Source organism: Panthera leo, chromosome A1 (genome assembly GCF_018350215.1).
Source record: "Panthera leo isolate Ple1 chromosome A1, P.leo_Ple1_pat1.1, whole genome shotgun sequence".
NCBI classification, from domain to species: domain Eukaryota; kingdom Metazoa; phylum Chordata; class Mammalia; order Carnivora; family Felidae; genus Panthera; species Panthera leo.
The window spans coordinates 22663333-22690906 of NC_056679.1; the positions used below are offsets into that span (position 1 = coordinate 22663333).

Sequence of the window (27574 nt, forward strand, 5' to 3'; positions counted from 1 at the left end):
GCTAGTATCCAAAATCTATAAAGAACTCCCCAAACTCCACACCCAAAAAACCAAATAATCCAGTGAAGAAATGGGCAGAAGACATAAATAGACACTTCTCTAAAGAAGACATCCAGGTGGCCAAAAGGCACATAAAAAGATGCTCAACGTCACTCATCATCAGGGAAATGCAAATCAAAACCACATTGAGATATCACCTCACGCTGGTCAGAGTGGCTAAAATGAACAAATCAGGAGACTATAGATGCTGGAGAGGATGTGGAGAAATGGGAACCCTCTTGCACTGTTGGTGGGAATGCAAACTGGTGCAGCCGCTCTGGAAAACAGTGTGGAGGTTCCTCAAAAAATTAAAAATAGATCTACCCTATGACTCAGCAATAACACTGCTAGGAATTTACCCTAGGGATACAAGAGTGCTGATGCATAGGGGCACTTGTACCCCAATGTTTACAGCAGCACTTTCAACAATAGCCAAATTATGGAAACAGCCTAAATGTCTATCAACTGATTAATGGATAAAGAAGTTGTGGTTTATATATACAATGGAATACTACTTGGCAGTGAGAAAGAATGAAATCTGGCCTTTTGTAGCAATGTGGACGGAACTGGAGAGTGTGATGCTAAGTGAAATAAGTCAGGCAGAGAAAGACAGATACCATATGTTTTCACTCATATGTGGATCCTAAGAAACTCAACAGAAGACCAGGGGGAGGAGAGGGGGGGAAAAATTACAGAGAGGGAAGGAGGCAAACCATAAGAGACTCTTAAATACTGAGAATAAACTGAGGGTTGATGGGGGGTGGGGAGGAGGGGAAAGTGGGTGATGGGCATTGAGGAGGGCACCTGTTGGGATGAGCACTGGGTGTTGTAGTGAAACCGTTTGACAATAAATTTCATATTAATAAAATACACAAGATTTCAAAGATTTAGAATGGAAAAGTTAAAAAAACCCCATAGAATATTTTCCATTATAGTAGCATGGCTGTTATATAAATATAATACATGGCATCTTAGTATTTCATTATCCTTACCCATATTTTTAGAAAAGAGTTCTATATGACTTAATCATTATCTTACAGTTCACTCACTTTCCTGAGACACAGCTCTCAGAAAAATGTACCTCTTTTAAAAAAACAATGTCTTGTGGTAAATACTAAAACCTTTGTGTAAAGTGCATGAGAGGTTAATGATCTACCATACAAATATAGAACAGATATCCTTTTTGGCTTTTTCAGAGCCACAGGCTTTTCTGCCTTTTGTGTTCACTTCCTGTCAAGTTTGGCAGTTCAAAAGAAGCTTAAAAATTTGTTTGTAAGTTTGTTATCAAATTGGAACTCTAAAAATATAAGCCATTCATTATAACTATACTGCTATGTAAAACAGGCTTTCATTTAAAGTTTGGAAAAATAATAAAAAAAGAAATACTTTAAGTTTTTTCTTATGTAAAAGTTGTGTAACTGAAGAAAGAAATCCACTAATGTTTGGTGACTAAAGAAAAGTAGTACCACAGAATCCATTGTAATGAGTCAGCTATATTTAACAACAATTAAAGGATACTTAACTTTCTTGGGACTTATTAAAAGTAAAACAATAGCTAATAACTAGTACTTCTATGATCTCCATATAAGTACCCCTTCATAGCAGTATTATTCAGAAGATATGATGTATTTAATATAGGAAAACAGAAATAAAATATTTAGGGTATCCTAAATATTCTTTAAGCAGGCATATTTGTAAAAATGTTATCAGTAAATACTACGCATAACTCTTTCAGTCATGATGACGAAGTAACAAATAGGACTTGTCTTCAACAACTCCAAAATTGAACTACATAAATGAAACAATTGTTTTCTGACACTGAACAATAGGCAGCAAAGGACAGTAATCCCAGAGAGAAAGAAAACAAATGGTAAGCCTGACCGCTGCCTCAGTTTACTGCATGGAGAGAATTCCCAGGCTACAACACAAGGAGAAGACACTGAAATAAAACCCAAAGGTCCCTCTCACAGAACTGAAGATTCAGTTCTGAATCAGAACTGAGAATTCAAGGAAGCCAAAGTAGCTAAAATTAGCTGGGCAGAATACCAGAGAAGGGAGAGTTACACAGAAAGGAAAGAGGTACAAAGAGAGAGCTCCAGAGATCTGCAGAGGGTTAGTCTCAAGTCTTCTTCAGAGGAGAACCCATCAGTGCATACAAACTACTGAAGCCAAAGAAAAAGCCAGTGGGAAAAGCAGAACCATTCCTGAAGCTGACACAGGTCCAGGAAGAATTCTGATTTCTACCACCCAAAGTGGAAAAACCTATTTAATACATGGAACATGAGGTAGAGTACTCAGAAGGGTGTTACAGATTAGTCATAAATTAAAGACTGCTCTGGCTTTGTCTAAAAACAACAATAACAAAAGCCTTGAAAAGGGTCAAATTATTTTCAAGAAACTAAACTGTGTACCAAAACACAATTCAAGCACAGTGAAAGGAGTATGAAAGTATCTAGGACTCCATAAGGTAAAGCTCACAAAGTCTGGTATCTGATAAGAAATTACAAAGCAGACAAAGAAAAGCAGGGAAATATTAAAAAGGAGAAGTATCAGTCAATAGAAACTGACCTAAAATACAGAGATGCTAGAATATGTAGGCAGGGACTTTAAAAGTTATTCTAACTATATTCTACATGATCAAGAAAATCAAAGAAAGCCCAAACATGTTTTTCCCCATTACATTAAAGAGAGTTTATAAGACATAAAAAAAGATTCAAATAAAACCTCAAGATGATAAATACAGTGTCTGAGATTAAAAGTGCAATAGATGGAATGGCAGATTAGACATTCAGAAGAAAAAATTAATGAACTTGAAGATATAGCTATAGAAACTATCTAAAATGAACAACAAAACACCTGGGGGAAAAAACAAACAAACAAAAACAAGAACAAAATAGAAGATCAGTGAGCTGTGAGACAACTTCAAGTCACCTAATATATTTATGACTGGAATCCCTGAAGGGAGGGGTGGGAGGAGTCAACTAAAATATTTTAAGATAATAATAGATAAAAATTTCCAAATTTGATGAAACCTATAAAGTCCACATATCCAACAACTTTAAGCAAGTGAAACATGAAGAAAATGAAACCAAAGCACACACAGACCTACCTTAAGAAACAAGAAAAAGCTCAAATAAACTATCTTCTAAATATAAGACCTAAATATAAGACCTGAAACCATAAAACTCTGAGAAGAAAATAAAGGCAGTAATTTCTCTGATAGTGGCCATTGCAACATTTTTGTGGCTATGTTTCCTAAGGCAAGGAAAACAAAAGCTAAAATAAACTGTTATGACTGCATGAAAATAAAAAGTTTCTGCACAGGGAAGAAAATAATCATCAATACAAAAGGGCAGGCTGGTGAATGGGAGAAGATATGTGCAAATGACATACTCAAGGAGTTAGTATTCAAAATACATAAATATTCAAAATACATAAATATTCAAAATACATACAACTCAACACTAAAAAAAAAATATGAATCAAAAATGGGTAGATGATTTGAATAGACATTTTTCCAAAGAAGACATAGAGCCAACAGATACATGAAAACATGCTCAACCAGTATTCATCAGGGAAATGCAAATCAAAACTACAATGAGCTATCACCTTACACCTGTCAGAATGACGATTCGAAAAGACAATAGTTGACCAGTGGCCTTATGGATAAGATAAACAGTCAATCAACTCATATCTTATATGCTATATACATTATATACCGTATTCTTACAATAAAGCAAGCTAGAAAAAATGTTATTAGGAAAATTATGCAGAAAGGAAAATACAGTATCTATAATAGTGCACTATATGTACAGAAAAACATCTGGGTATAAGTGGACCCATTCATTTCAAAGTCTTCTGTTCAAGAGTCAATTCAACTGTACACATTGCCTATAAGAAATCTACTTTAAGTATAAAGACACAAATAGGTTAAAAGTAAAAGGATGGGATAAATATGCCAAGCTTGTATTAATGAAAAGAAAGCTGGAGTGGTTTTACTAATATCAGACAAAGCAGTTTTCAGAGCAAAGAATATTACCAGTGATAAAAGGGGTCATCTCATAATAATTAAGGTGTAGATTCATCAAGAAGACATTATAATTCTAATTGTTTATGCACCTAAATTCTATATGTAAGACAATAAACTAGGTTTTGTTAAAGAGATTATTTAAAAATTAAGACAGGGGCTTTTAATTTTTCGGAACTCTCTAACCCTCTGCCTCTCCTAGAACCTCTTATCTCAAGGTCACTTCCTTCAAGTATTGAAGACTTTGGTCCCTAGTCCACACTCGTCCTAACACATGTCCTGGGTGACTTCACTGTTCACTCAGCCTCTTGGTTCCTTGACCACCTCATTTCCAGTGGTGTTCATGTGCATTCCAACTCATTTATGCATTCCTAAGTTTATTTCTTAGAATACAGTAAACTATGCAGAAATGTTCTAGCTCTGGAATATGAAGTTGAAATCTCTTTCTATTAAATTTCATTAAAAGAGGTTTCTTAAAACCTCCACTTTCTCCATCAGCCTCCTATCTCTTCTATGCAACTGAAACTACTAAACTTACCACTTTAATCACTCTGACCAACTTCCTCACTTTATTTGCCCCATTATCAGTCTACCACATCTGTGTTGGCAAACCCTAATATCCTGGGTCAATCTAGCTGTTGGTCTTTTCTAATCCTACATCTAGTTGCTAGGTGGTGCTGGAAAAAATCATGCCACCACAAAGAGTTGGGGTGGCACTACAAATTTAAAATTTCTACCTTCAAAATTTCCTTCAGTGCTGCTAGGTAATCCTCTTATCTTTCATCACTCAGTTCTATTATTCTCCTCAGCAACAATTTCAAATTGTATGCACTCTCCTCAAACTTCTGACTATACTACTTTGGACTCCCTTCTACCCTCTATCAACTCATCCTCAGCAAACTACTCAGCTCTATTTTATATATAAAAATAAAGCCATCAAATGGAAACTTCCTCATTTTCTGCCATGGCACCCACATACCAACCTGGTAACTGCTTCCGTTCTTTCCATTTTGCCACACGATATTTGCCATCCCACCTTGCTTCCCTTTTAATTTTTTTTTTAGTATTTATTTTTGAGAGAGAGAGAGAGGGGGAGAGAGAGAGAGAGAGAGAGAGAGAGAGAGAGAGAGAGAGTGGGGGAGAGGCAGAGAGAGAGAGGGAGACACAGAATCTGAAGCAGGTTCCAGGCTCTGAGCTTCCAGCACAGAGCCTGACATGGGGCTTGAACCCATGAACCATGAGATCATGACCTGAGCCGGTCAGATGTTTAACTGACTGAGCCACCCAGATGTCCACCCTGCCTCTCTTCAAACAAGACATGACACCTATTCAAGGGAGCCCCTTGAATCTGGACAGGACCTGTGATTCCTCTCACCAACAGAATACAGCTTTCAGCTACAGTTCTTTCAGAAGCTTCTTGGAAGCCAGCTGCTATGTAAGACAAATGACTACCCTAAAACCAAAATGCTGTGAGATGCCACCTGGAGTAGGGAAAATAGAAAGGAGGAAAGAAAAGGTGACCATGTATGAGGGGCAGCCAGGCGCCAGACTTGTGAGTTAAGAAGCACGTGGAGGTGGATCTTGCCCCTGATACCACACCGTCAGGAATGAACTGCCCAGTCAAACTCTTCCTAAATCCCTGACCCACAGAATCATGAGCAAAATAAAACGGGTGTTTTAACCCACTAATGTGTCATCCAGCAACTTCAGAACACTCCTAGTGACTCTATTCCATCAACATTTAATCCTACCTTTCCCATCTTGAAAAATAATCTTCCCTCCACCTCACACACTTGGCAGCTGTATCTTTATTTCCCTTCACAGACAAGACTCTCATAAAAGTTATCTACAATCACTGTCTCCACTTTATCTCTCATTCACATCTCTTCAAAATTCCACTGCAACCTACTCCTGCCTCTACCACTTCTATTAACAGTCCTTGCTACCATCACCAGTGGCCTTGTTGCCCAAACGAATGAATACTTTTCAGTTCTTACTGGCTGCTCCTATAGTATCTGAAACAGCAACCACTGACTCAGACCTTGTAATGTCTTTCCCTTTATGACACCACTTCTGATTTTCCTCTTATCTCTCTAGCTGTTCTATTTCAATCTCTTTTGTAGGCTTCTCTTTTCTGTCTAGCTCTTAAATGTCAGAGAGCCTCAGGATTCTATCTTTAGCCACCTTCTCTTCTTAGACAGCAGTCCCCCTCAACTGCAGTTTTGCTTTCTATGGTTTCAATTACCCAGTCAACTGCAGCATAGAAGCAGAAGATTCTCCTTGTAGGGTATGATCGGACAGTCAGTAGGAGCCTAAATTCACCTCACTTCCATCACATAGGCATTTTATCATCTCACATCATCACAAGAATAAGGGTGACTATAATACAATAAAATACTTTGAGACAGACCACACAAATTTTAGAGTATATTGTTACAATTGTTCTATTTTATTTTTTGTTGTTGTTAATCTCTTACTATGCCTACTAATACTAAATTAACTTTATCACAGGTATATACGTATAGGAAAAACAGTACATAATACTATTCATGGTTTCAGGCATCCACTGGGGGTCTTGGAACACATCCTCTGTGGATAAGAAGGAACTAGTGTACTACATTTTCTCTTTAGGTGATCTTATCCATTCTCCAAACTTTAGTTACTTGGTGAAAACATACAGATTAACAGCTTCAGAGCCAGAGAGACTTGCGTTCAAACCACAGCTTTGCATTTAACTTGTGTGGTCTAGGACAAGTTATTGAAGTTCTCTAAGCATTAATTTATTCATTTAGAATACTACATCAAAAATCATCATAAAAATTAAATATTAAAAGAACTACTCACAGGGCATCTGGGTGGCTCAGTTGGTTGAGCGTCGAACTCTTGGTTTAGGCTCAAGTCATGATCACACAGTTCGTGGGTTTGAGCCCATGTCTGGCTCTGCACCATCAGTGTGGAGCCTGCTTGGGATTCTCTCTCTTTGCCCCTCCCCCTCACATGCCTGTGCGCACATGCTCTCTCTCACAACATAAACATTAAAAAAATAAAAGAACTACTCATCACAGTGCCTAGCACAAGATGAACTGTCAATAAAGGGTAGAAACTGTTGTTATTATATATGTGTCAGCAGCTCTCAGGTTCATATTCCTAGCTTAGATTTCTTTCCTAAGCTCCAGACATACATAACCAACTGCTACTGGACACATCTACTTGAATGACCTACAATCACTTCAAACTCAACATAATCAAATGAAATTCATCTTTCCAAGGAAATTTCATCCAATCCCAGGTATCTTAGTGAAAGACACTGCCTACATTTCATCATTAGTTGACCCCTCTCTATCCTTCACTCCCACTTATTAAATTGCACATGCATAATATGATGTCAGATACTGTTCTGAGTGCTTTATATACAGTAACACAATTAACATGAGACATGCACAGGTAATAAGATATAAAGTTTATAAATGACTAAAAAGTAGTATAAATAGACACTGTAAGGCTGTAAAGGAGGAAGAATGACTACAGACTAGGATGATCATGAAAAACAAAGTGGAAGTAGAACTAAAACTCCGGTAAATAAAAAGGCAGGGAAAGTATTTTAAATTGGGCCTATGAAGTGAATAAAGACTCAGGGATAGGCAGAAACAAATGTGGTTGTGTGAGTTATAGTAAAAGAAAAGTCTGAATGGAGAAGAGAATACAAGGGAGACATTCTCAAACATTTTGGACTCATAACACTTTTACATTCTTAAAATTACTCAGGATTATTCAAGACCCAAAAAACTTTGTTCATGTGGACTTTATCTCTCAATATTTACTGTATTAGTAATTTTTAAAATTAAGTTTAATTCAAAACAGAAAATTTCTAAGAATGTGACTTAAAGAACCAAAATTAACCATTGTATGTTAATATATGTTAAATAATATGTTAATATTTTATAAACTCATTATATATTAAGCATAAATAGCCATATTTTTCAAAAAAAATTAGTGAGCACACTGGCACTGTTTTATAATCTTGTAAATCTCTGGTTTCCTAGAAGAGACCTGAATTCTCGTAACTGTCTCTATATCTACTTTGTTGCACTAACAACAAGGTACTGGTTGCTTGCATAAGAAAACCTGGCCTCACACAATAGGTAGTTGGAAAAAGGAGTGTTTTAATACAGTTTTCAGATAATAATGGATATATTTCTTTGATACTACCCTAAAACTTGGCAAGCTATAGTTCCTTAAAGGTTAATTGCAATATGGAATGGGGAACAACATCAATAAACAAAAATAAACTTTTCATATTCTGAGACCTTAAAATCTGTTGGTCTGGGGCACCTAGGTGGTTCAGTTAGTTAAGTGTCCGACTCTTGGTTTTGGCTAAGGTCATGATCTAACAGTTGGTGAGATCAAGCCCCAAGTCAGGCTCCATGCTGAGAGCATGGAACCTGCTTGGGATTTTCTACCTCTCTCTCTGCCCTTCACTGAATTATGGAGATCTTACAAATGTTGACAAATCTCCTTATACGATATCAAGTCACATTTATTAATGCACCACTGATTTCATCAGAAGTCTTTGAATGCTTATAGTGGATACAAGCTTAACAAAATTCTAATTTTCACTTGAAAACTCAAAATTCACCATTGGCAATATTTATTGTCAGTTGTTTTGAACCATGTGTGCGTGAAAATGGAGATTCAATAAAATTAATACTTCTTACTGGTTCATCAATGACATTCTTAAATAAAACTGTTCTGTTCTGTATTTTAATTGAGAGTTTGTGGTGGTGAAGAATACAATGACTACTCGCCAGTTGGATGCTGATCTAATACCTACAAAGGTGCCAACACTCTTACGTCACTGATATAAATGTCAACAGAGTAAAAAAGAGAAGTAACATCTGAATAGCAACATAAAAATACTTTTTATCTTGCAGATTCCCTAAAATGGTTTGAGGGACACCAGGAAGTGTAAGACCATACTTTGAACTGCTGATACAAGAAAAAAGGAGACAAAGCTTCCAAAAGAGAACCTTGAGGGATCAAAGAGTTGACCTAAATAAATTTCCCATTCTAAAAACTTGCATCCGGGGTGCCTGGGTGACTCAGTTGAGCATCTGACTTCAGCTCAGGTCATGATCTCGCAGTTCATGAGTTCAAGCCCCGCGTCAGTCTCTGGTGCTGACAGCTCAGAGCCTGGAGCCTGCTTCAGATTCTGTGTCCCCCTTTCTCTCTGCCCCACCCCTGCTTGTGCTCGGTCTCTGTCTTTCAAAAATGCATAAACATTAAGAAAAAAATTTAAAAACCTCCACCTGATTCCTTTGACCCTCTTCACAGGCTGGGTAATTTTCAAGTTGTATCCTGGATGTCATAAATGTTAAGTTGTAAAGATTCTGGATTCTGTCGTTTTTCCCTCAAATGAGTACTGTTTTGTTTTTAAGCAGACAATTATTTTTGCTGAACTTGAACTATAAACTGTTTATTTGGGCATTAGCACCTGTCTCACTTCAGATCCTTTGTCTTTCATTAAGCTGCTCTGAATCTATTACACTGCAATAACTTAGGTCTCAGACAGAGATATGGGTAGACAGAATCTGGGCACTCTTTCTCTGGCTCTTTCCTTTGCAAAATCTGTCCATTCTATTCAGTAGCCAAGGTTTCCCCAGCTTCAGTTTTCTAGTTTCCCTGGCCTGAAAGCCTGCAGTTTTCCCACTGGCACCCCCCGCCCCACCCCATCTTATTATAACTTCTCACCTAAAAAGCTTCCTTCCCAGCTCAGGGGTCCCCTTCACGCCTAAAGAGTCTGTCTACTCTTCCTGTCCAGGGGTTTCAGGCAGTTGCTTTTTGGATTACATAGAGGTTTCATAGCTTTTTTGAGGGGAGTCATATGGTAGTCTCTTCCTCCATCATTACCAGATATACAGATCCCTCACAGAAGGTTTTTGTTTAGTTAGCATTATGAGATTTGGTTTTTTATGTTTATTTATTTCTTCTGAGAGAGAGAAAAAAAAGGGGAAGGGGAGGGAGGGAGGGAGAGGGAGGAAGAGAGAGAGAGAGAGAGAGAGAGAGAGAGAGAGAGAGAGAGAGAGAGAATATCCCAACCAGGCTCCACACTCAGCATGGAGCCCAACACAGGGCTCGATTGCATGACCATGAGATCATGACCTGAGCTGAAATCAAAAGTCAGAACTTAACAGACTGAGTCACCCAGGCACCCTGAGATTTGCATCTTAAAATGATTTCTCTAGTTGCTGCCAGAGAAATAGTCTTAAGGAAGTTAGAAATGCAAGGAGATCAACAGAAAGAGTCCACAATATCCCCAGAAAGAAAGACCACTTAGAAAATAAAATACCCAATGTACTTTGGCTTATAAAGATTTTATTGAGAGAAATCTGATGAATTTTGAATACACTAAAAGAAAGATATCCAAATCTCACCTCATCATCTACTGGCATTATAAACTGCTTAAGTGATTTAAAAGGCTTAAACATCTGGAAGTCATTTAATCTAACTCTTAGGTATGGTTTGTTCTAAATTGCCTCTAATTTCTTTAAATTTCCATAGAACAAAAGTTCACTAAGTTTTCCAATAGACTTTTTAGCATTTGATACTTATATATTACCTGTTAAACTCTCTGGTATTGAAACAAAGAAAGGTGTGCTTTTTCCTTATTCTATTCTTGATTTATTAAATCTCAAGATTGTGTAGCAAAGATGCTAAGACTTTTCCCCATGCAACCATTAAAATCCAATGATGTTCTTCCTTTCATTAAATTATTGGAAGGAAAAGTAAGTAGTACCTCACTTGATGTTTCCCTGGGTAAACAACATTGTTTGAATCTACAGTTTAATGAAAAAATTGTATTATGATACAGAATCAAAAAATTATTAAAGTTTTCTCTCTTGATCTGGGTGTTGGCAACATGGGTGTGTTCAATTTGTGAAAAATTCATCAAACTATAAACTTGTTATATATACTTTTCTGCATATATATTATACTTCAATTAAAAAAAAAACAATCTGTGAAAGCTGAGATATATCTATGGTATGTACCTTCTCTAAAATGTCAATTATTCTCATGGGAAAAATTCACAGTATTCTATTTGTGTAGTGTGACTTATCTTCACAGTTACCCTATTCCCTTATCAAAAAGGTAAACATTTTAGAAGTAAAATATGTGACATATTAAATATTAAATATTTGACATATTAAAAATATATGACAATAAAAATCATCTATAAATTCATCCCCTAGCAATACCAACTGCATTTAGAATTTAAATTTAGAGGCTTATGACCTCCGTATCATTGTATTAATATATGATACCCTTTTCTAGGCTTTGGGCATGTCACTTTTTCTCCAAAATTTCTCAAAAATAAAGGAACATTGTTTAGAATCCTAGAACACCAGTAACTGAACTAAACAGGCTTGAACACAAGCAATTTATAAACAGTAAATGTCTACTATATAAGTTTCAGAGCCCATGTCTTTTCTGTATCTTCACAATGTCTACCCCAATGCAAGGCATGTTGCAGACGTGTACTGATGGAAAAAACAAACTAATTCTTTAAAAGAAATGACAACAGTCACTTTCATATGATACAGTAATGTTTTGATTTCAATGTCTAGAAGGAGAGGGCATATCAATCTCTGAAAAGTACTCTTTATTAATTTCTTTACCTATTTATTCATTTTTGCCATTCTCATTTAATCCCTCAGAAATCACCTAGATTTCTCCTAACTACTCCTGACCTTATAAAGTGGAAGCTCCTGTATAATGGGGTTACTAAATTCAACTATAGCAATGCAACAGCTTTCTATCTACTTGGCTTACTTCTCTCCTGTTCTATCTACTCTATCCCTACAGCAATGCAAGAAAACACTAAGACATAAGTTATCTCTTAGCCATTAAACTTTTAAAACATCAAAAAATTTAAACTAAGGCTTACATGTATAGATTAGAATTCTAGTGTAACTAAAGTCAAAGTTTTCATTGCCATTTCTATATACTAGCATAAATGAAAAGTTACGTGCTTAGCATGGAACAAACTTTCAAAAGAAACCAACCCCATATTAATCTACAAATCTGGTGAGTCACAAAGTATTACCCAACTATGGAGATTTAAAAAGCATAACACAGAAGAAATTCAAATAAGTATCTTACTATTGCCATCTTTATGAAACAAAAGCCTTATCAATAGCTTATATGCTATAAATAAAATACCTAGAGAATATGATTTGTGCTCCTACAATGCTATAAACGATAACTGTAATCAAACAATACTATAGGGTTTTGGACTATCTTTAATGATAGAACAAAAAAAAATCCAAATAAATTCAACCAGAAAACTATACTTTTATATCATTTAAATAGCATAATCTTAATTTTTACCTTTTTTTAGAATTTAAGAGCATTTAAATTTTCAAATATGCCATCTTTAAATATACTGCTCAAATACTTTATTCTGCTTTGCTTTAAAGTACCATGTTTTAATTAAAGCTATTCCTAAATAAATCATTGTAGCGGATGGTCTAGGGAGCCCAAGTAAAAGAGAAAACTCCATGCTAATATTCCACTTGATTCTTGGGATATACACTGAATTACAGTGTTCATTAAATTGCATTTGCTCTTCAGGTAAATTTTAACAAATAGTTCTAACAGATAACTGTTATCCATTTGCATATCAGTATTTTTAATTGTTTTAGCTAGTTACTTACAGAGAGCCATGCAAGGGATTCCATGATTCGATGTTCACATCGCTCTAAATGTTTTATCATTTCTCTGGTCAAGTTGGCTTCTGCTTTGATAAAACTTTCAATCACTTTGTAAAAATCAAAGGCTTTTAAATTAAGTACATTCAGAATCCATGGGAAGGACAAATCTGTTCCAGTATCAAGATTCTGAGATGTACTTCCTAAAAATGAAAGAAAAAGTTTAACTTAGGTATGAAATGTTAAGCCTTGAATTATGTATTTTTAGCTTGGAAGGTTTTATCAAACAAAAAAAAAAACACAGCAGAAAAGCTACACAAAAATTTCTATTTAGAGCAGATTTGTTTTTCATTTTGTTTAATTTATTTTAAGTAGCCTCCATGCCCAACATGGGGCTTGATTTCACAACCATGAAATTGAGAGCTGTGTGCTGTACAGATTGAGCCAGTCAGGTGCTCCTAGAGCATAACTTTTATTGTGGAGTCCAAGGACCCAAAAGAAATAGGCTTCTAAATTTTGAGTGTATGTCCACACATGTTTTTCCTAAATAGAGGGCTTATGCTTCTATCAGATTTTCAAAGATTTAAATACCCTACCCTTGTATCAGGAACGAGTATAATATCTAACCAGCAATGCATTAGCATATCCATTTTAACAACCTCAATAATCCCTGATGTTGGGAGGGAAGGATTCTTTAAAATTTTGCTAATTTGGTTAGAAAACGGCAACTCTTTTAAATGTGCATTTTCTGGTTATTAATGAGGATTCACAGTTTTCCACATATGTTTAGCAGTTTTAAGTTTCTTTTATTGCGTATTTGTACCCTAGGTAAATTTTCTTTTGTTTTCACAAACAAGACTTCTTAATATCTACAATATTATTTGCAAAACAATACATGTCTAAAATTGTATCGTTTAAAAAACACCATCAGTGGCTTCTGTTCCATTTATCTGGTGAACCATAGCTCCAATCTTTGGTCTCACTGCCATAAAGTCTATAGCAGTGTTTCCGTATAGGGAAATGCTACTTTTTGTACTCCTTGGAAATTCACAATCTCCTGTCTTGAAAGGGATTTCAAAGGTTCATTTCCTAGATTCAGGATAGCCCAGAATAAGAGCCTACTGAAATACTATTCCCAAGATGACCTGAAATAATTAAGATAATAACACATTTAAATGATTTATGGTGACTACTTATATTCTTCAGTATATACTGATCTAACATATGCATATCATCCCCTTAACTCCACCCTCCCAAAAAAAACCCACCACACCTTAGGTAAGTTTTTTAAACTTTAAACTGAACTAAAATGTTTATTGACTAAAATTTAACTTACTGCTATATGTAGCCATTACAACCTCAAGAGCGCATGCCAACAAAGACATATGAAAGATGTTGTCATTCAGGAGTTTACTAAAGAAAAGAAAAAGAATGATTTTGAAACATTTACTTTTATAAAAAGAAGAAATTGTTTTATTAAAACTAAAGAATTTACCTAAAATTTTGAATGGATAATCGTTCTTCTTCCTAAAACAGATATAAAAAATGTTTAGTTAATGTCTTTTTTATGACAGCATTAAATTTTCTTTCCATTATGTTCTTTTTAACTTACTGATTTAAGCATAGATTCCATTACTCGGTAATATAATCGGACTCCAAGTTTGTATCTCTAGAAAGAAAAAAAATTAGATTCCACTACTTTAAAAATCATAATTATTAATTTTAAAGAAGTTTTCTCTTGAAACATATTTCTGATACTTCTTAGGAAACTGAATACCAAGACACCACAAAAACTAGCTTGTCTAAAACTTAAGACTTCAGTATAAAATGCTTAAATTCCCAATAAATAATCAAGAAGTAAGGTCCAGTACTTGGTTTTCCTTCATTTCCACTTCAGTCCATATCAATCAATACACACACACACACACACACACACACACACACTATATACATGGTGCTAGGGTTAACTCTTTTATATACTAATGTAATGCTTCTTGTGGCCTAGGTTACGTATTTTCACATTAGCTCTCCAGGACTGAGAATAGTCTGTCCATAAAACTGGAAAAGGCAATAATCTGACCCAACTGATGTTACCCGCAAAAAGTTTTAACCAAATAAATAGTTCCTATTAGTTCAAAGAATAACAAAATTTTAGATATACACACACAAACCATATTCCTTCATTCAAATTATAAGCATAAATTTCATATATAACCAAAAATACTTATAAATACAATTATTTAAAACACTATTAGCATCCAAATATAACCTCACTACGCTGAAATAAATGTATACAGATTATAGTTTTCAAACATATTTTTATGTTACCTCACTATTTCCACACAATGAAGCAGAGCAAATACAGAAACCCAAATCTCAAAGAAGTTTAATGGCAGTTCATAAATGGCAGAACCAGATATAAACCCAGGGTTCTGATTCAGAGCCCATATCTTTACCCAATGTACTGGCTTTAGATATTCTGAAATAATAATAGTAGTAAAATGATATCACTACCACCAATAAATAGCAGGTATAATATGATCCCATTCAGAGAAGTATATGCATTCACGAATATTCATATATGTATAAGACAAAGACTATACACCAAAAATTTAATAGTATCAAAGATTTTAATTTTTTCTACTGATTTTTTTAAAAATTTCTACAATTTGTGTAAAAACTTCTACATGTTTACTTTTAGTTTCTGTAATAGTGTAAGGGGCATTTTCTTATAAAATTTTCCATAAGCAGCAGCATACACAGGCAGGTAAGATACAGAATCTACCAATATAAGACAAATATTATTGTAATATTTTCACAATTTGGAAAGACATTATATTTGAAATTATTTCTATTATAGTGACACCAATCGAAATGAACTCAAGTTACCTGTGATCCAATTTCCATACATCCCTGTCCCACAGCTTTAGCAAATTTCTCTTTAAAGATGCATCCAATATCCTTCACTCTTTTCAGGATACTTTCCTTTGGATTCACTGTGCAGTTCTTTAAAGAAGAAAAACTTAAGTCAATGTTGAGGATACTATTCAATCATAATTAACATGTCTGTCCTATAATATACAACTTTTCACTTTCGATTATTTACACTATGGAAATACTTCCATAAAAACTAGGTAAACACAACTACTGAAAATAAAAGGAGCATGAACAATTTCATTTTAGGATGTTAGTAACCAAAAAACACTAAAGCACAAATAAAAAACCCTACTATCTAAATTTTCTGCTGCTATGTTAAAGAAGAGATTTGGTAGCCCCTCCATCCATCAAAAAAGAGCCTCAAAGACATTACAAAACTGATACCATGAAAATACAAAGGATCATAAGTAACTACTAAGAACAATTATATACCAACAACTGGAAAACCTAAAAGAAAAAGAAAACTTCTTAGAAACATACAAACTACCAAATCTGAACCATGAAGAAACATAAAACCTGATCAATCAAGAAACAAAAGTAATAATCAAGAAACAAAAGTCAAGATCCAGACAGCTTCACAGGTGAATTTTATCAAACATCCAAAAAAGAATTAATACCAAAACTTCTCACACCCTTCCAAAAAATAGAAATAACACTTCCAAACACATTTTACAAGGCCAGCATTACCCTGACACCAAAACCAGACAAGGATACCACATGACAACAAAATTATAGGCCAATATCCCTGATGAATGTAAATGCAAAAATCCACACACAACAAACGATTAGGAAGCCAAATTAAACAACATGTTAAAGGATCATATACCACAATCAAGTGATATTTATTCCAGAGATGCTAGGATGGCTCCACATTCACAAATCAATCGATATGATACATTAACACAATGAAGGATAAAAATCATACAATCTCAATAGATGCAGAAAATTCTTGACAAAATTCAACATCCATTTACAATAAAAACTCTCAACAAAGTAGAGAGAGAACATACTTCAATATAATAAAAGCCATTTATGACAAGCCCACAGCTAACATCATATTTAGTGGCGAAAAGCTGACAGATTTTCCTGTAAGATCAGAAACAAAGACGCTCACTCTCCTCCCACTTTTATTCAACATAGTATTGAAAGTCTTAGCCAGAGCAAATTGGCAAGAAAAAGAAATAACAGGCATCCAAACTGGAAAAGAAGTAAAACTGTGTCTATTGACACATGACACATTATATATAAAAAACCCTAAAGACTCCATCAAATCATTGTTAGAATAAACAAATTTAGTAAAGTTGCAGGATACAAAATCAATGCACAGAAATCAGGTGTGTTTCTATGCACTAATAATGTACTAACAGAAAGAGAAATTAATAAAAAATCCCATTTACAATTGCATCAAAAAGAATAAATTACCTAGAAAAGAAATTGAAGAAGACAAAAATAAATGCAAAGATATCCCATGTTCATGGGCTGGAAGGATTAGTATTGTTAAAATGTCCATACTACCCAAAGCAATCTACAGATTCAATGCAATCCCTATCAAAATTCCAATGGCTTTTCCACAGAAATAAGTGATCCAAAAGTTTGTACCCATCAACAAAAGATTCAAGTAATCTTGAGAAAGAAGAAAGAACAAATCACACTACCTGATTTCAAACTGTATTACAAAGCTATAGTAATCAAAACAGTACGTTATTAGCACAAAACAGACATGCAGAGCAGTGGAACAGAATAGAGCCCAGAAATAAACTCACGCATACAATTAATCTGTGACAACGGAAGCAAAAACATACAATGGGGAAAAGACGGTCTCTTCAATAAACAGTGCTGGGGAAACTAGACAGCCACAGGAAAAAGAATAAAACTTGCCAACAATACAAAAAATTAACTCAAAGTGGATTAAAGACCTAAATATAAGACACGATACCATAAAACTCCTAGAAGAAAACATAGGAGATAAACTCCTTGACATTAGTCCACAAAACAAAAAGGAAACCAATCTACTGAATGAGAGAAATATTGGCAAATCATATATTTAGCAAGGGGTTAATATTCAAAATATATAAATAACTCATACAAGTCAACAAATAGTCTGATTTTTTAAAAAAGGCAAACCTGAATAGACACTCTTCCAAAGAAGACATACAGATAGCCAATCAACACATGAAAAGAAGTTCAACATCACGAATCATCATGGAAAGGCAAATCAAAACCACAATGAGATATCACCTTATACTGTCAGAATGGCTACACTTATAAAGACCAGAAATAACAAACATTGACAAGGATGTGGAGAAAAGGGAGCCCCATGTACTGTGGGAATGTAAATTGGTACAGCTACCATGGAAAAGAGTATGGAAGTTCCTCAGAAAATTAAAAATAGAACCATTATATGATCTAGCAATTCCACTTCTGGTATTTATCTGAAGGAAACAAAAACGCTAACTCAAAAAGATCTGTATCCCACCTTCACTGCAGCATTATTTACAGTAGAAAAGACATGGAAACAACCTAATTGTCCATGACTGATGAATGGATAATATATATATATGTATGTACGTATGCACGTGTATAAAATGGAATGTTATCCATCCACAAAAAATGAAATCTTCCATCTGTGACATGTATGGAACTTGAGGGCATTATGCCAAGTGAAATAAGTCAGACTGAGAAAGACAAATACTGTAAGAATTCATTTACATGTGGACTCAAAAAAAAAAAGACAAACACAAAAAATCAAGCTAGATACAAAAAAATTGGTATTGCCCGAGTAGGGGTTGGAGGTGGGCAAAATGGGTGAAAGCTATAAGAAGTTACAAACCTTCAGTTATAAAATAAATAAAATAAGTCATGAGGATGTAATATACAGCATGGTGACTACAGATAATAATACTGTAATGTATAATTGGAAAGTTGCTAAGAGAATAAATCTTAAAAGTCCTTATCACAAGAAAACAAAAATTTCTAATTTCTTTCTAATTTCTAATGTATGATGACATGCGAACCAGACTTACTGTGATCATTTTGCAATATATACAAATATTTAATCATTATGTTACATATTTGAAACAAAATGTTATATATATATCAATTATACTCCAACAAAAATAAACTAAAAATGAAACAATTATAATACGACTACTAAAATAAAAAGAATCTCATGTACTCTCATAAATTATCTTTAATTAAGAGTTAAATTGGGATGTATATTACCCTAAAAATACAAATAATAAAATTAAAACTATGATTTGAGTTTGGTATCATTTCCTAATTAAAAACTGGGCTAAGAGTTAAGTATTATTAAATCATTTCACTACCTTTTCAAAACACATAATACAGAAATGGTTACAAAAGAAGTTTCAATACATGCATCATATGGGGTGGGGCTCTATTTAGTAATTAAAATTTATCACAAGATGATTACTAAAATGCATATCATGATACATTAAAATATTCTGTAATTCATATTGTAATCTATTAAAACATATCAAAAACTTGATTCCCTTCAGCTATAACCAAAGAGTGACTATATTCTTACAATCTTTATGGGTCAAATACATTCAAAATACTATAAATTAGAACTTTAACTATAGAACTATAAACTTTTGGCCTCAGCAATCACACAACAAAAAGAAATAAAAGGCATCCAAAGTGGCAAGGAAGAAGTCAAACTTTCACTATTTGCAGATGACATGATACTCTATGTAGAAAACCTGAAAGATTCTGCCAAAAAATTACCAGAATACACAAATTCAGCAAAGTAGCAGGATATAAAATCAATGTGTAGAAATCTGTTGCATTTTTATACAGCAATAACGAAGCAGCAGAAAAAGAAATCAAGGAATCAATCCCATTTGCAACTGCACCAAAAACAGTAAGATTCCTAGGAATAAACCTAACTAAAGAGGTGAAAGATCTATACTCCAAAAACTATAGAACACTTATGAAAGAAACAGAAGATGACACAAAGAAGTGGAAAAGCATTCCATGCTCATAGATTAGAACGAACATTGTTAAAATGTCTATACTACAGAAACCAATCTACACATTTAATGCAATCCCTATAAAAATACCACCAGAGGGGCGCCTGGGTGGCTCAGTCAGTTAAGTGTCCAACTTCAGCTCAGGTCATGATCTCACACTCTGTGAGTTCAAGCCCCGCGTCGGGCTCTGTGCTGAGAGCTCAGAGCCTGGAGCCTGTTTCAGATTCTGTGTCTCCCCCTCTCTCTCTACCCCTCCCCTGTTCATGCTCTGTCTCTGTCTCAAAAGTAAAACTAAAAACATTTAAAAAAATTTTTTTTTAATTTTTTTTTTTCAACGTTTTTTAATTTATTTTTGGGACAGAGAGAGACAGAGCATGAACGGGGGAGGGGCAGAGAGAGAGGGAGACACAGAATCGGAAACAGGCTCCAGGCTCCGAGCCATCAGCCGAGAGCCTGACGCGGGGCTCGAACTCACGGACCGCGAGATCGTGACCTGGCTGAAGTCGGACGCTTAACCGACTGCGCCACCCAGGCGCCCCCCAAAAAAAAAAAAAAAAAATTTTTTTAAAAATACCACCAGAGTTTTTCACAAAGCTAGAACAAACAACGCTAAAATTTTTATGGAGCCACAAAAGACCCCAAAAAGCCAAAGCAATGTTGAAAAAGAAAACCAAAGCAGGAGGCATCACAATCCCAGACTTCAAGCTGTATTACAAAGCTGTAATCATCAAGACAGTATGGCACTGGCACAAAAACAGACACATAGATTAATGGAACAGAATAGAGAACCCAGAAATGGATCCACAACTATAGAGTCAACTAATCTTCAACAAAGCAGGAAAGACTATCCAATGGGGAAAAACACAGTCTCTTCAACAAATGGTGTTCAGAAAACTGGATGGGAACATGCAGAAGAATGAAACTGGACCACTTTCTTACACAAAAATTCAAAGTGGATGAAAGACCTAAATGTGAGACAGGAAACCATCAAAATCCTAGAGAACCTCTTGGGAACTATTGGACCGAAAAAAAGCTTCTGCACAGCAAAGGAAACAATCAACAAAACTAAAAGGCAGCCTACAGAATGGGACAAGATATCTGCAATGACATTATCTGATAAAGGGTTAGTAACCAACATTTACAAAGAACTTCTCAAACTCAGCACCCAAAAAACCACCTAGTTAAGAAATGGGCAGAAAACATGAATAGGCACTTCTCCAAAGAAGACATCCAGATGGCTAACAGACACATGAAAAGATGCTCAACATCACTCATCATCACGGAAATATAAATCAAAACCACATTAAGATACCACTTCACACCAGTGAGAGTGGCTAAAATTAACAACTCAGGAAACGACAGATGTTGGCGAGGATGTGGACAAAGGGGAACCCTCTTGCACTGTTGGTGGGAATGCAAACTGGTGCAGCCACTCTGGAAAACAGTATGTAGGTTCCTCAAAAAGTTAAAAACAGAAATACCCCACAACCCAGCAATTGCACTGTTAGGTATTTACCCAAAGGATACAAAATAGATTCAAAGGGATACATGCACCCAAATGTTTCCAGCAGCATTATCAACAATAGCCAAACTATGGAGATAACCCAATGTCCATCTACTGATGAATGGATACAGAAGATGTGGTATACACACACATACACACACACACAAGCACATATACATAGGAATATTACACAGCCATCAAAAAGATTGAAATATTGCCATTTGTAGCAGTGTGGATGGAGCTAGAATGTATTATGCATATGGGAATGGGAGGAGAGAAGAGAGTGAAACAAACCACAGCAGTCTCTTATTTTATTGACAATGCTTTATTTTTTTTAATTTAAATGCAAGTTAGTTAGCCTAGAGCATAGTATCGGTATCAGGAGTAGAACCCAGAGTTTCATCACTTACATAAAACACCCAGGGCTCATCCCAACAAGCACCCTCCTTAATGCCCATCACCCGTTTAGCTCATCCCCCCATTCACCTTCCCTCCAGCAACCCTCAGTTTGTTCTCTACATTTAAGAGTCTCTTATAGTTTGTCTCCCTCTGTTTTCATCTTATCTTTCCTTCCCTTTCCTTATGTTCATTTGTTGTGTTTCTTAAATTCTACCTATGAGTGAAATCATGTGATGTTTGTCTTTGACTGACTTATTTTGCTTAGCATTAATACATTCTGGTTCCATCCACACTGTTGCAAATGGCAAGATTTCATTCCTTTTCATCACCGAGTAATATCTTGTGTATAAATACACCACATCTTCTTTATCCATTCGTCAGTTGATGGACATTTGGGCTCTTTCCATAATTTAGCTATTGTTGATAGCGTTGCTATAAACATTGGGGTTCAGATCAGCTTTTTTGTGTTGTTTGGATACATACCTAGTAGTGCAATTGCTGGGTCATAGGGTAGTTCTATTTTTAATCTTCTGAGGAACCTCCATACTGTCTCCCAGAGTGGCTGCACCAAACCACCAGAGACTCCTAATCACAGAGAACAGGATTGACAGAGGAAGGTGTAGGAGACAAACTAGATGGGTAATGGGTACTAAGGAGGTCACTTCTTGTGATTAGCACTGGGTGTATGGAAGCAATAAATCACTGAATTCTACTTCTGAAACCAACACTGCACTGTATGTGAACTAACAAAAATTTAAATTAAAAAAGAGTGAAACAAAATAAGCTTTCTAAAACCAAGCTTAATTATACCTTTCTTTGAAATATGAACACTGGAGCACCTGGGTAAGCATCTGACTCTCGATTTCAGCTCAGATCATGATTTCATGGTAGGTCGCAAGATGGAGTCCTGCACTGGGCTCACACTGGGCATGCAGACTTTTTAAGATTCTCTCCTGAGGTGCCTGGGTGGCTCAGTTTGTTGAGCATCTGCCTCTTAATTTCAGCTCAGATCAGGATCTCATGGTTTGTGAGATCCTTAGGCTCTGCACTGACAATGTGGAGCCTGCTTGGGATTCTCATTCTCTGCCCCTTCCCTGATCATGCTGTCTTTCCCTCTTTCTCACAATAAATAAACATTAAAAAAAAAAAAAAACTCTCTCCCTCTGCCCCTCCCCTATTCACTCACTTTCTACCCTCACCTCTAAAAAATAAATAAATAAATTTGAACACTGTCATTCAAAAATTTCACATTCTATAAAATCAGTAATTCTTTGGGAAAGAAAACAGCACACATATGTTAGAAACAATAACAAAGAAGCCTCTCCTGTCATAAAGTCATTGTTGCCTGGCACAAAAACACACACTCAGATCAGCGGAACAGAACAGAAAACCCAGAAATGGACCCACAAACGTATGGCCAACTAATCTTTGGCAAAGCAGGAAATAATACAATGGAATAAAGACAGTCTCTTCAGCAAGTGGTGCTGGGAAAACTGGACAGTGACATGTAGAAAAATGAACCTGGACCACTTTCTTACACCATACACAAAAATAAACTCAAAATGGATGAAAGACCTCAATGTAAGACAGGAAGCCATCAAAATCCTCAAGGAGATAGCAGGCAAAAACCTCTATGATCTTGGCCATAGCAACTTCTTACTCAACAGGTTTCCAGATGCAAGGGAACCCAAAGCAAAAATGAACTATTGGGACCTCATCAAAATAAAAAGCTTCTGTACATTGAAGGAAACAATCAGCAAAACTAAAAGGCAACCAATAGAATGGAAGAAGATATTTGCAAAAGACGTATCAGATAAAGGGTTAGTATCCAAAATCTATAAAGAACTTATCAAACTCAACACCCAAAAAACAAATAATCCAGTGAAGAAACGGGCAAAAGACATGAATAGATACTTCTCCAAAGAAGACATTCAGATGGCCAACCGACACATGAAAAAATGCTCAACATCACTCAGCATCAGGGAAATACAAATCAAAACCGCAATGAGATACCACCTCACCCCTGTCAGAATGGCTAACATTAACAACTCAGGCAACAACAGATGCTGGTGAGAATGAAGAGAAAGGATCTCTTGTGCACTGCTGATGAGAATGCAAACTGGTACAGTCACTGTGGAGAACAGTATGGAGGTTCCTCAAAAAATTAAAAATAGAACTACCCTATGACCCAGCCATTGCACTACTAGGTATTTATCCAAGGGATACAGGTATGCTGTTTCGAAGGGACACATGCACCCCAATGTTTATAGCAGCACTATCAATAGCCAAGAAAGAGCCCAAATGTCCATCAATGGATGAATGGATAAAGAAAATGTGGTATATATACACAATGGAGTATTACTTGGCAATCAAAAAGAATGAAATCTTGCCATTTGCAACTATGTGGATGGAATTGGAGGGTATTATGCTAAGCAAAATTAGTCAGAGAAAGACAAATACCATATGACTTCACTCATATGAGGGTTTAAGATACAAAACACAACAACAACAACAAAAAAAAAAGATACAAAACAGATGAACATAAGGGAATGGCAGCAAAAATAATATAAAAACAGGGAGGGGGACAAAACATAAGAGACTTACATATGGAGTACAAACAGAGGGTTACTGGAGGGGTTGTGCGAGGAGGGGATGGGCTAAATGGGTAAGGGGCATTAAGGAATCTACTCCTGAAATCATTGTTGCACTATATGATAAGTAATTTGAATGTAAATTTAAAAAATTAATTACTTAAAAAAAATAAAGTCACTGTTGCCAAAACATTCACTTAAATGCCTACAACTTCTAAGATTTTACTTACAGAAGATGGCATTCATTATAAAAATAAAGAAACCTGAACTAATAAAGACATAAACTCAAAGAACTTAGTGATCCTCAAAACATGCTCTTAAGGTAAGCAATTTGCAATCTAGATAGGAAAAAATGCAGTTAGGCTGTTAAGCTGCATTTAATGTTAAACTTTACATTGAGCTCCAGAGAATGCCCCTGAGGTAGAATATTCTGCCAAACTAAAATAATGTAAAATAAAAAAAGAGCTCCTACATACTCAAAATGTTGGAGGAAATATTCAAAATGAATTTGAGAAGATAGATTATTGGGGGAAAATGAGAGACAGGGGGAGGGGGAGAGGGGGAGAGGGAGAGGGGGAGAGGGGGAGAGGGAGAGAGGGAGAGAGAGAGAGAAGCAAACCATACAAGTCTCAACTATAGAGAACAAAAAGGGTAGCTGGAGTGGTGCTGGGTGACGGGATGGGCTAAATGGGTGATGGGCATTAAGGAGGGCACTTGAGATGAGCACTGGGTGTTAATGTCAGAGATGAATCACTAAATTCTACACATGAAACCAATTTTACCAGATATGCTAACTAACTAGAATTTAAATAAAAACTTGAAATAAAAATAAGAGAACAGGGACGCCTGGGTGGCTCAGTTGGTTAAGCGTCTGACTTCAGCTCAGGTCACAATCTCCCAGTTTGTGGGTTCAAGTCCCTCACTGGCCTCTCTACTGTCACCACAGAGCCCACTTCATATCCTCTGTCCCCCTCTGTCTGTCCCTCCTGTCCCCCTCTCAAAAATAAACATTTTTAAAAACAGAACGAAGAGATTATCATTCTTTTAACTTCTATCATTATTTCTTTTAGAAGTTCTAAGTAATTGAGTAGCTATTTTTGGGAAATATTCTTGTGCTACAGATAATCCACATATAAAAGCAACTTCAAGCAATTTGGATAAACAAAATCAGTTCTGAGCCAACACAATTATGAATATGTTGACAAAATACTTTGCTAATTCATGGGGGGCATATAAGCAAGAAGATGACAACAGAGTATGACAAAGCCACAGGCAGGTCACGGTATTAAATGTTAACCACACAGGGGCGCCTGGGTGGCTCAGTCGGTTAAGCGTCCAACTTCAGCTCAGGTCACGATCTCGCGGTCCGTGAGTTCGAGCCCTGCATCAGGCTCTGGGCTGATGGCTCAGAGCCTGGAGCCTGCTTCCGATTCTGTGTCTCCCTCTCTCTCTGCCCCTCTCCCGTTCATGCTCTGTCTCTCTCTGTCTCAAAAATAAATAAATGTTAAAAAAAAAAATTAAAAAAAAAAAATAAATGTTAACCATACAGAGCACAGAGTTATTGGAATATGGCAAATTGTAATAATTTTCTTGGCCTTATCCAATTTCCATGGATGAGCATTTCTGTGAATCCTAACCTTCATTTAAATTTAAATAAGGAGTGAAGAAACAAGCAAGCAACGTACATGTTAGTTTTCATTATTTCTTTTTTTTTTTTTTTAATTTTTTTTTTTAACGTTTATTTACTTTTGAGACAGAGAGAGACAGAGCATGAACGGGGGAGAGTCAGAGAGAGAGAGAGGGAGACACAGAATCTGAAACAGGCTCCAGGCTCTGAGCTGTCAGCAAAGAGCCTGACACGGGGCTTGAACTCACAAGCCGTGAGATCATGACCTGAGCTGAAGTCGGACGCTCAACCGACTGAGCCACCCAGGCACCCCAGTTTTCATTATTTCATTCTTTCTCTAGTTTTTGCACAGCAAGGGCCCTTCAGATGTCAAACTCAGGTCTATAGGAATTGGAAACTGCAATACACACAAGTTCAGACAAGAAATGAAAATAAAAATGGGCTGAAAACAGGATAAAAAAGACTATAGAGATATGGTAAATGTTAAATCCTAATACCACATTCAAAGAAAAGATCTTAAAAGCAGTCAGAAAGAAAATATACACTAACTATAATGAAACAACAGTCAGATTCACAGATTTCTTAAACAGCAATCAGGAGAGCCAGGAAATAGCAAAATAATATCTACAAACTTCTAAGAGAAAGTAAATATCTAGAATTGAAGATTCAGCTAAACTACTTGACAAAAAGTAAGACTAAAGAAATTTTAAGAAACAAAACACAAACCTTTTAAGTTCATCCCAAACTGACACTCACTGAGGAAATTATTTAAATATGTATTTGACACATAGATCAATGGAAGAGAGTAAAGAACCCAGAAATGGACCCACAAATGTACGGTCAACTCATCTTCAGCAAAGCAGAAAAGAATATCCAATGGAAAAAAGTTCTTCAGCAAATGGTGTTGGGAAAACTGGACAGTGACATGCAGAAAAATAAACCTGAACCATTTTCTCACATTATACACAAAAATAAACTCAAAATGGATGAAAAACCTATGTGTAAGACAGAAAACCATCAAAATCCTACAGGAGAAAACAGACAACAACCTTTTGACCTTGGCCATAGCAACTTCTTACTTGACTCCAAAGACAAGGGAAACAAAAGCAAAAATGAACTATGGGGATCTTATCAAGACAAAAAACTTCTGCACAGTGAAGGAAACAATCAACAAAACTAAAAGGCAAGTGACAGAATGAGAGAAGATATTTGCAAATGACATATCAGATAAAGGGTTAGTATCCAAAATCTATTAAAAAAATCAAACTCAACACCCACAAAACAAATAATCCAGTTAACCAAGAGGCAGAAGACACGAATAGACACTTCTCCAAAGAAGATATCCAGATGGCTAACAGACACATGAAAAGATGCTCGACATGACTCAGCATCAGGGAAATACAAATCAAAACAATAATGAGATACCACCTCACACCTGTCAGAATGGCTAACAACTCAGGCAACGACAGATGTTGGTGAGGATGTAGAGAAAGGGGAACACTTCTGCACTGTTGGTGGGAATGCAAACTGGCATAGCCACTGTGGAGAACAGTATGGAGGTTCCTCAAAAAATTAAAAATAGAGTTACTCTATGACCCAGCAATTGTACTACTAGTTATTTATCCAAAGGATACAAAAATGCTGATTCAAAGGGGCACGTGCACCCCAATGTTTATAGCAGCACTATCAAATAGCCAAAGTATGGAGAGAGCCCAAATGTCCATTGACTGATGAATAAAGAAGATATAAATAA

The 27574-nt window shown here is 35.8% G+C and overlaps 1 protein-coding gene across 1 annotated transcript in view; it reads right to left on the reverse strand.

Moving 5' to 3' along the window:
* The window catches only part of RB1 (RB transcriptional corepressor 1), a 170095-nt gene that overhangs the window by 73049 nt on the left and 69472 nt on the right, over positions 1-27574 (reverse strand). Inside the window, exons 13-17 of the mRNA XM_042915907.1 lie at positions 15661-15777; positions 14384-14440; positions 14267-14298; positions 14108-14184; positions 12778-12974 (exon numbers count right to left, since the gene is read on the reverse strand). Of these exons, the coding sequence (XP_042771841.1) occupies positions 12778-12974; positions 14108-14184; positions 14267-14298; positions 14384-14440; positions 15661-15777 (480 nt within the window). The remainder of the gene's footprint in view (positions 1-12777; positions 12975-14107; positions 14185-14266; positions 14299-14383; positions 14441-15660; positions 15778-27574) is intronic.